At 45.4% G+C, this 11,048-nt stretch overlaps 1 protein-coding gene across 1 annotated transcript in view; it reads right to left on the reverse strand.

Moving 5' to 3' along the window:
- Positions 1-773: 773 nt before the first annotated feature.
- The window catches only part of DIS3L (DIS3 like exosome 3'-5' exoribonuclease), a 22,753-nt gene continuing 12,478 nt past the window's right edge, over positions 774-11,048 (reverse strand). The window contains exons 11-17 of the mRNA XM_060755363.2: positions 10,840-10,932; positions 8,957-9,493; positions 7,829-7,983; positions 7,139-7,317; positions 5,290-5,435; positions 3,707-3,881; positions 774-1,335 (exon numbers count right to left, since the gene is read on the reverse strand). Coding sequence (XP_060611346.2) covers positions 1,018-1,335; positions 3,707-3,881; positions 5,290-5,435; positions 7,139-7,317; positions 7,829-7,983; positions 8,957-9,493; positions 10,840-10,932 — 1,603 coding nt within the window. The 3' untranslated portion in view covers positions 774-1,017. The remainder of the gene's footprint in view (positions 1,336-3,706; positions 3,882-5,289; positions 5,436-7,138; positions 7,318-7,828; positions 7,984-8,956; positions 9,494-10,839; positions 10,933-11,048) is intronic.

The raw sequence follows: 11,048 nt of genomic DNA on the forward strand, positions 1-11,048 counted from the left end.
TTCTTTGTTTTCCCTGTTCTCTCCCTTCTTTCTGTCTTACCTTTCTTGCTTTCTGTCTTCCTCATTTGCTTTTCCTTACTTCCTTTTCTCTATTCTTCTTTCCTGTCTTATCTTTCTTGCTCTGTCTTACTTCCCCATTCATCTTTCCTTCCTTTCTTTTCTCTATTCTCTCCCTTCTTTCCTTTCTTACCTTTATTGCTCCCCGTTTTCCTCCCTCATTCAATTTTACTTCCTTTCTTTTTTCTCTTCTTTCCTCCCCTCTTTTTCCTCTTTCTCCTTCCCCTACTTCAGTTTCATTTGTCCCTCCTCCTTTTCTCTCTTCTCTACTGCCTGTCTGGCTTTCCTTCTTTCTCCCTCCCTGTTCTTCCTCCCTCCTTCTGTTCCTTTCTTCCTCCTTTTCTGTATTCCTCCCTCCCTCTATCCCATGTGCTGGGGTCCAGGCAAATTACCTTGGCGGGCAATATAATGTCTGGCCATAATCTGAGAACCCCCTTCTCTAGGCAAAGAAGGAATACTGTGCTCTGGTACAAAATAATACAAATGTCAAGCATTGTATAAAACAGGCATGGATAAACTTTGGCCCTCCATGTGTTTTGGACTTCCGGCTCCAACAGTTCCTGACCACAGATCCTTTCCTGAGGCCAGGGATTATGAGATTTGAAGTCCAAAACACCTGGAGGGCCAAAGTTCGCCCATGCTTGATATAGAAAGTGCTGTGGGGGTTGGTTCTGGCCGATGTCATCATGAACGATTTGAAAGAACAACCAAGTTGGTGGCTCTCACTTATTTTAATACTTCCTCCCTGAGACATATGTTGGATATATTTACAGTTTTCTTTACTTCACCCAAGCCAATAGTACTTTCCATTGTCATTCCAATATTTGAATGGTGTTTTAAATTATAATTACAGAGTAACGTCAATTAAAAACATTCCCAGACATCCCCAGTCTTTTAAAAAACAAAACAAAACATGTAAACAAAGCTAGCCAAATGAGATAACTGTATGAAATGGATGTTTCAAGCCCCGCTATTTGCAGACACATCCATCAAAGCCAAGTCCTTGATTTCCTCCAAAAGCTGGTAAAGGTTCGAGCCCTGCGTCTGGCGATACTCTGCACATCCTTCCTCCTCTGCCTTCTCTGCCTGGGATTTTCCATGCGCAAACAGAGCCTCTTCCGCTGCCGCCGTCCTGGTGACTTCCCTCACCAAGTCTGTTCTGGACACCTGAGAGCTTTGAGACGGGTCTCCGACTGGTGCCTGGTGAGGCCTGCAGCTTGTGATCTGGAGCCGGATGGTGTCGGCATGGCAGCGAGACGTCTGCACTGAGATCTTGACCTGAAGCGAAAGGAAACGGGATAAGACCCTGTTTGGAACCTCCCTAAGCAAGCACCCTATTTACTCGAATCTAAGGCTGTGCATGAGATTTTCATCATACGGTCCTCTTGATGTTAAGCCAAAGGGGAAACTGTGTCATCTCTTAACATTATGTAACCAAATTTGAAAAAAAGTTCTGTTTCTGGTTTGAAAGTGCTGTTTCCTGTTTATTTGCATGATCTTTACTTTGAAAGTAGTAGCTATACTCCAGAAACTTAATTTTTGTAGTTGCCACAAACTAGGTTGAATTGGTTGAAACTTCATTGAAAAACTCTTGCAAAAATGTGTTGCGCAATGTCTCTCAAAAACAAAGTTTTGCCATTTAATAAACTTTTCCCCATGTTTTTATGATAGGAAATGACATTGATAACCCAGGAACAAAAATCGTCATGTTACATAGTAGTCAGGGGCCCAGTATCTGTAAGGTAAAGGTTGTCCCCTGACATTAAGTTCAGTCTGGTCTGACTCTGGGGGTTGGTGCTCACCTCCATTTCTAAGCCGAAGAGCCGGCGTTGTCCATAGACACCGCCAAGGTCATGTGGCCGGCATAACTGCATGGAGCACCATTACCTTCCCGCCGGAGCAGTACCTATTGATCTCACATTTGCATGTTTTCGAACTGCTAGGTTGGCAGAAGCTAGGGCTGACAGTGGAAACTCATGCCACTCCCCGGAATCGAAGCTGCAACCTTTCAGTCAACAAGCTCGGCGCTTTAACCCACTGCACCACTGGGGGTTCCCCAGTATCTGTATCATCCATTTAATTAGTGTTTTCGTTTTGTTCCGTCCATTTGGATGGCACGGAACAGGAAGGCCCCTCCTGGAACAAAAATAAACTCGATACAAAAGGCAGGCGGAAGTGGGTACTGGCTCCAAGCCTGCTTTTCAGATCAATTGCTGCATGCGTAGGCCCAAAGCCCCCGGGCCTGCACCCGAGCACTGAGTAAGCAGTGTTCCTTACTTGGCACTCGGTTGCAGGCTCAGGTGCTTTGGGCCGACACTTTGGGTTATGGAGCAAGGCTACTGGCAGCAAACACAATGGGTCTTTACCTCATCAGCCAGGAAACCCTTCGACTCCCCAGATGGTGAGGCAAGACCTATTCAGAAGTGTGCGCTGGGAAGGGGAGCTTGGGTGGGAATCCCCTGCCCAATAATGGGCTGAAAGAAAACAAATCTTTTGGTACCGAAAAGCGAAAACAAATATCTGCTCTCACGATTTTGGTAGGCTCAGCAGAAACATTGGGAGCCCCTCCAAAAACTGGGACACGAAACTAATCAAGGTTTACCCTGAATGCACATGACTATTATGTAGTGTAATGTAATGGCCACGACTCAGTGCTATGTGATTAATAATAATAATAATAATAATAACAACAACAACAAAGAACTGGTGGGATCACAAGCCGGAAAATGTTAGAGAGAATGAACACACCAAACTCCTCTGGGACATCTGGATTCAGACAGACAGAGTTTTGGAGCACAATACTCCTGACCTCATGATTGTGTTAAAAAACAAAGTATGGATTGTCAATGTTGCAATCCCAGGTGACAACAGGATTGCAGAGAAACAACAGGAAAAGCTGACACGATATGAGGATTTTAAGATCGAACTGCAAAGACTCTGGCTCAAGCCAGTAAAGGTGGTCTCAGTGGTGATCGGCACACTGGGTGCAGTGTCTAAAGACCTTGGCCTGCACTTAAACACAATTGGCACTGACAAAATTACCATCTGACAGCTGCAGAAGGCCACCTTATTGGGATCTGCACGCATTATTCGCCAATATATCACAGTCCTAGACACTTGGGAAGTGTCCGACATGGGATCCAATACAACAGGCAGCAGAGTGTCTGCTGTGAACTCATCTTGCTGTGTTTCAAATAATAATAACTTTATTTATGTTCCACCCTATCTCACTGAGGGGTCTCAGGGCGATGCTAGGATTTGTAGTCTGGTTAGGAATTCACATCCTTTGACAGAGAAGGCTCAAGACCTTGTAAAACTACAGATCCCATGACTCCACAGCATAGCAAGGCAATAAAACTGGATTCATTCTCCAACACAGATGCACCGCAATGTTTCTGTTCTGCTGCTGGAAGCTTTGGTGCTCTAATACTTATGCTTATAAAGAAATAGTTCTAAGTATGCAGCCACTGTAATGGCCAAGTTATAAAGAAGGCATTCTTTTGCCTCTGCATGTGACATCCAGCAGCAATTTTTGGGGGGGGGGGGGGGGGGTTACAGGGTTTTTAAAATAGAGGTGTGCATTACATTTGATGGTGCATGAGGCTCGGGTCAATACAGGTTTGTAAGTCAACATGGTCTTGCGACTTACGGTCACGTGGTCGAACAGGTTCAGAGTCACGGAATCTCCATTGGCAGGCATGGAGGTGATTCTGCTGGGAAAACGCTGGAGCGAGCCCGGTTTCCATTCGCAGGTCCCATCTCTCTGGCAAGCGAGGACCAGCCCTTCCTTATTTCTCAGGTAAGCCGCACCTTTGATTCCATACCTGGGAGAGAAAGAGATGAAGCAATTATTATTATCCTTATATTTATTTATACCCCACTTTATCTCCCCTGAAGGAGACTCAAAGCTGCTAATGATCTTACCTATTTATCTATCTAAGAAAAATCTATATAAATATGTGTATATGTATATATGTGCGTGTGTGTGTGTGCATCTGTTTATGTCTGTATGCATTTTCCAAGGTGGTTCCCACATCCAGAGAGACTCCCACCAATGATGGATTTGGACCAAACTTGACCAAAATACCCACCATGACCAACAGAAAACACTGGAGGGTTTAGGAGGGAATGGACCCAAGATGATGGGAGTTGTAGTTCCCGTCACATTCAGAGACAGGATGGGAGTTAAAGTTCGCCGGGTTGTGGCACATCTGGTTGGGAGTCAGCTGCACTAAAATCACTACTGATTGAGAGCCCAAAAGATAGTTGCATCTGCCAAGTAGGAAATTTAGGTACTGCTTATGCAGGGAGGGCAATTTAACTATTTAATGACACCATAAAACTCTCCAGCAGCGTGCAAAAGAATGAGGAAGTACTCCATCTGTGTCACAAGTGGATGGTGAAGTGACAGCTCCCCCAGTGGCCAGAATTCAAAAAAAGCATACCTTCAAGAAGCTGGAAAGTTAAATAGCCTCCGTGTCTCTGTCTATATATGTTGTGTGTCTATGACATTGAATGTTTGCCATATATATGTGCATTGTGATCCGGCCTGCGGGGTGAGAAGGGCACAATATAAATGCTGTAAATAAATAAAATAATAAATAAATATGTGATGAGCCCTGTGAACTCCACCAGCAATGGATCTGGAACAAACTTGGTAAACATGCCCCCAATATGACTAACTGGAGAGGGGTTTTTTTCGGGGGGGGGGGAGGATGATGGGAATTGTAGTTCACGCTGCATCCAGAAAGCACTGTGAACCTCATTGGTGGTGAAGCTGGACCAAACCTTGGACACATTACCCAATATGGCCAACTTTAAGTTATTGGGGGGCAATACCAGAGGACGACTAGGGTTATAGCCCACCCATATCCTTATGCATTTTTAATAAGTAGTCATTACAAAAGACCTGAAATGAGCAAAAGGAGAATTCAATAAAAAGACACACTCTTTGTAATATGGCCAATATAGTTGCTGTCTGCTTAGAACTCGTTCTGAAAAAACGAAAGAGTTTGGATACCAAAGCTATTTGCAACGGAAATGAAAACCTTGGGGTGCATCTATGCTGTGGAATGAATCCACTTTAATTGCCTTCGTATGGAATCATAGATACTGTAATTTTGCAAGGTCTTAAGCTTCTCTGCCAAAGGATGCAGATGCCTCATTAAGCTACACATCCCAGCATTGCATAGCATTGAGTCATGGCCATTAAATGAGAGATGAGGTCCTTACCGAGGAACGAAAACCAAGACGCCGTTGGTCCGGATGGAGTAGACCACTCCGTCCGCGGTGCACTGCTCTTCCCTTTCCGGGCCCTTGTCCTTGAAATACATGCACTGGAAAAGCTCGGTGGACTGTTTCTGCGCATGCTGGGCAGCCTATCCGAAAGAAAAGAAGGAAATTGAGCCCAAAATGCAGTTTTCCTTCAGGCATTTATGAGAGTTCCAAAGGATCAAAGTCACAAAGTTCACACTTGATTTCTACCTGGCTCTTTAAAGTGGCTGAGCCTACATTCATTGATTTATGTACAACGATCTACACCCACTGCCGTCTTCTGGAACATCTCCAGACCCAGGCCTGAATTTCTTCAATTTCCTGTAGAAGCATGGGCCCAATCTCATGTCCAGCAATAAAGGCGCACCTTAAATCATTTATTTTTAAGTATTTATGCCAACAATTTTATTTATTTATATTTAATTATAGTTTAATATTATTTTGCCATTGTATTGTGTGTTCAACCACTGGTAAATGCACCCGGATCTGGCTGACAAGCTAACTTTTGGGGTAGGGCTTATATGAGGAGGATCAAGCTAGGGCTTATTTTCCGGTGAGGCCTTATTTTCAGGGAAATGGGAATGGAACCTGATGTTGGAGCAAGGGAGGCTTGGATGGTCCACAACTTTGACTTTCCATTTGATTATCTTCTGGGAATGATGGGGAAACCCCTTCCGAAGCTACAGAGAATCCTAGAGTTGGGAGGGATCCCAAGAGGCCATCCAGTCCAGCCCCTTTCTGCCTTGCAAGAAGGAACAATCCAAGTCCTATCAACAGATGGTCCTCCAACCCTTGCTTAATGAGCCCAGAGGATATATAAATTGATAGAATCCTAGAGTTGGAAGGGACACCAAGGGATATAGTCTACCCCTTTCTGCTTTGCAGGAAGGAACAATTCAAGCCCTCCCAACAGATGGCCCTCCAGCCTTCATTTAATGAACCCAGAGAAGATAGCTATATAGACAGATAGGCAGTTTGATAGATAGATAGAATCCTAGAGTTGGAAGGGACCCCAACATGCCATCCAGTCCAGCCCCTTTTTGCCTTACAGGAAGGAACAATCCAAGCCCTCCCAACAGATGGCCCTCCAGCCTTCCTTTAATGAACCCAGAGAAGACAGACACAGACAGCTTGATAGATAGATAGAATCCTAGAGTTGGAAGGGACCCGAACATGCCATCCAGTCCAGCCCCTTTTTGCCTTACAGGAAGGAACAATCCAAGCCCTCCCAACAGATGGCCCTCCAGCCTTCCTTTAATGAACCCAGAGAAGACAGACAGACAGCTTGATAGAGAGAATCCTAGAGTTGGAAGGGACCTCAACATGATATGCAGTCCAGCCCCTTTTTGCCTTGCAGGAAGGAACAATCCAAGTCCTACCAACAGATGGTCCTCCAACCTTCGCTTCATGAACTCAGAGGAAATATAGGTAGATAGATTCCTAGAGTTGGAAGGGACCCCAAAAGGCAATCCAATCCAGCCCCTTTCTGCCTTGCAGGAAGGAACAACCCAAGCCCTCCCAACAGATGGCCCTCCAATCTTCGCTTCATGAACCCAAAGGAAATATAGATAGAATCCTAGAGTTGGAAGGGACCCCAAAGGCCATCCAGTCCAACCTAACAGGAAGACACCATCAAAGTACTTGCGACAGATAGCCACCCATCCTCTGTTTACACACTTTAAAGAGACCACCACACTCACAAGTCGAATCCGTTCAATTATTAAGGCATTTCTTCCTAATGTTGAGGCGGAGAGCTGAAGCCCAGACTGCCTTTCTGTGCTAAGCATCAAAGGCCTGATTGTCATACCCGGTTCCTGTTGTTGACGTGTCTGCAGAGTTCCTCCAGCTCCTTGTTTCCCAGGAAGCCGCCTTTGGACCCCGATTGATCTGCTTCCAAAGGGGTGGCCAACAACAGCCGGTGGACTACAATATCGGCATACCTCCGGATGGGGGACGTGAAGTGCGTGTATTTATCCAGGGCAAGACCTAGAGTTTGGGGAATGCCCCCCAAAAAGAAACACAAGTTAAGAAGACATCTCATGGACGTAGAAAGCTCTGCAGGCCTGACCCTCCCCCTCCCATCCTGACTTTGTTTACTCCAAACTAATGCTTACCTTTTGGGGCTAAATGACCTTGCTATTAAGTTTGCGTCATGTGGTCATCTTAGCGCTGAGCCAAAGCAAAAAGGGATGCTGCTTCAGGAGCTCCTCTTTGAGGGACCTCACCTTTGAGGGACCTCATTTAATGGCCATGGCTCAATGCCATGTGATGCTAGGATTTCTAGCTTGGTGAAGTATCAGCATCCTTTGGCAGGGAAGGCTTAAGACCTTGCAAAACTACTACATGATCCCATAGGAGGAGGGGACAGAGCGACAGATGGACAAAGAGGCCAATGGGGAAGGGCTTTTTCCCTGCCAAATAACACATTTGCTTTTCTGAGCTTGTGCAGAATGTGGCTGGATCGAGACCATAAGGTGAGCAAAAGGAAAACAGGTACCATAGTGAGCGAACTCTTCTTCTGGGCAGGAGCCGGTCGAAAAGTAAACAGCGTTGGACATGGCCTGGGTGGCCATCGACCTCAGGAGCCGGTTCACAAGAGGGTCGGAGGGGTCGTCTGCTCGGTCCAGGGACTCCGCCAACGCCTTGTTCGATCTGGAAAGGTTTGACCTCTTCAGAGAATGCTCTGATTGTTTATTTATCGTGTCAGAAGTGAACTTAGAATATAGTTATAATGCATAAAAAATATTATGCATTATAATGCGACTTGCCGTTTCTCAAGTTGCTCCTGACACGACAAAAAAAATGCATAAAAATCTACAAACAAAGTTACAAACTTGGTATTATGCTAAATGTCCTTTGACCACAAGCTTGTGGATTTCAATGGCTTCTCTGTGTAGTCTGACATGCTGGTCGTTAGAATGGTCCATAAATGTGGGTGAAATGTCAGGAGAGAATGCTTCTGGGATGTGGTCATACAGTTTGGAAAACTCACGGCAACTCAGTGTTTCTGGCCATGAAAGCCTTCGACAACACATTAATAACAACAACAACAACAACACATCAAGCTACTCTGGGACTTCCGGATTCAGACAGACAGAGTTTTGGAGCACAATACTCCTGACCTCATGATTCTGTTAAAAAACAAAGTATGGACTGTCGATGTTGCAATCCCAGGTGACAGCTGTCACGATACGAGGATTTAAAGATTGAACTGCAGACTCTGGCACAAACCAGTAAAGGTAGTCCCAGTGGTGATCGGCACACTGGGTGCAGTGTCTAAAGACCTTGGTCTGCACTTAAACACAATCGGTACTGACAAGATTACCATCTGCCAGCTGCAAAAGGCCACCTTACTGGGATCTACACACATTATTTACCGATACATCACACAGTGCTAGACACTTGGGAAGTGCCCAACGTGTGATCCAATACAACAGCCAGTAGAGTGTCTGCTGTGGACTCGTTGTGTTTCAAATAATAATAATAATAATAATAATAATAATAATAATAATATCCCACTTCCATTCCATTTTGTCTGTCTGTCTGTCTGTCTCTCTCTCTCTCTATATATATATAAAACCTCTCATGAAAGGAAAGGATAGCCTCGCATGGCTGGGCTCCTCACCGGGTGTCTATGGCAAAGCCCTTGGCGGCGGCGCATTGCCGGAGCTCGGCGAAGAACTCCTGCCGTGGCGGAGGGTGCTGGCGCAGGAGGGCCCGATGAGGGAAGCGCCCACAGACCTCTTTTGCCACCCAGTGGTTGGCCAGGATCATGCACTCGGCCACCACCTCATGGGCCTCCAGTGGCTGCCGTGGCACCAGGTCCCCGATATTCTTCTGGGCATCCAGCTGGACCCGGACCTCCACCCCTTCCAGCTCCAGAGCTCCAAGGCAGTCCCGCCGGGCCCGCATGCGTCGTGCCACCTCCGCCAGCCGCCCTACAGTCCAGCACAGCTCCTCCACCTTCCGGGCCCTTGCCCTGCCGTCCGGGAGGCCCACCAGCTCTGGGAGGTTTTCCACCACACTCAGGTCCCCGTCCAGCAATGCCTGGGCCACCTCGTAGGAGAGCTGGAAGGAGGAGCGGATGATGCTCCGCTTGTAGCAGACCTGCTTGATGTCGCAGGAAGCTTCGTCCAGCTCCCACAGGACACTCACCGCGTACCTTGGGAAAAGATACACAATGTCACCGTTTAGCACAGAAAGGGAATATGGCAGTGTAGACATATAATCCAACTGGTGGACAATTTGGATTCAGAAACTGGATTATATGGCCGTGTAGAGCCAGCCTTTGCCATTTTGAGGCCATTTTAACATGGTTAAAACAGTGAGGATTACAATACTATGCAACACTATTACAATAAAAATAGCAAATTTGGTGACGCAGTGGGTTAAACTGCTGAACTTCTGAACTTGCCGACCAAAAGGTTGGCGGTTCGAATCCAGGGAGTGGGATAAGCCAATCTAGCAGTTCGAAAACATGCAAATGTGAGTAGATCAATAGGTACCGCTTCAGCAGGCACTCCATGCAGTCATGCTGGCCACATGACCTTGGAGGTGTTTACGGACAACACTGGCTCTTTGGTTTAAAAATGGAGATGAGCACCACCCCCCAGAGTCCGGCATGACTAGACTTAATGTCAGGGGAAACCTTTACATTTTTATCATTTTGGATAATAAGGGATAGTCAACATAGACTCCTGTTTATTGGATTAGCCTAATGTCGTCTAATAATATGATTAGATTCATTCCCTTTAAAGGTTAGACTAGACTTAATGTCAGGGGAAACCTTTACATTTAGCTTTATAGCAAATATACAGAGGATAAAATAGAGATCCAATAATAATAATAATAATAATAATAATAATAATTCAATTCAACAGCCAGTAGAGTGTCTGCTGTGGACTCATCTTGTTGTGTTTCAAATAATAATAATAATAATAATAATAATACTCCTGACCTCATGATCCTGGGAAAAAACCAAGTATGGATCGTCAATGTTGTAATCCCAGCAGGATTGAAGAGAAACAACAGGAAAGCTGACACAATACAAGGATTTAAAAATTGAACTGCAAAGACCGTGGCACAAGCCAGTCAAGGTGGTCCCAGTGGTGATCGGCACACTGGGTGCAGTGCCTAAAGACCTTGGCCTGCACTTAAACACAACCAACGCTGACAAATTTACTATCTGCCAGCTGCAGAAGGCCACCTTACTAGGATCTGCATGCATTCACCGATACATCACACAGTCCTAGACACTTGGGAAGTGTGATCCAATACAACAACCAGCAGAGCATCCTTGTTTGCTGTGGACTCATCTTGTTGTGTTTCAAATAATAATAATAATAATAATAATAATAATAATAATAATAATAATTGTTAGTATTATTATTCCCTCTAGGCCTCCAGTGCAATTCTATGGCCAATTTCTTGCACCATTTCCAGCAGGAATTGACCACAGTGTCACAAGACCTACCTTGCTTGAGACATAGATCAAATGCAACAATTCACCTGTCAACATTTCCAAGAAGAGAACACAAATTGGCACTCAGGACGGCAGGCAGCATGTCGTAACGTCGGTCGGCTAGATAGTAAGTAGTGGCCCTGAGAAATTAGGGAAAAGGATGATGATGATAATAATAATACATTTATTACCTGGCTCTCTCTAGGTAGGGCACAACATCATTAGTAAGGATGAGTTTTATAGTTCAGTTCCTGCC

The sequence above is a fragment of the Anolis sagrei genome, chromosome 9 (assembly GCF_037176765.1).
Source record: "Anolis sagrei isolate rAnoSag1 chromosome 9, rAnoSag1.mat, whole genome shotgun sequence".
Taxonomy (NCBI): Eukaryota; Metazoa; Chordata; class Lepidosauria; order Squamata; family Dactyloidae; genus Anolis; species Anolis sagrei.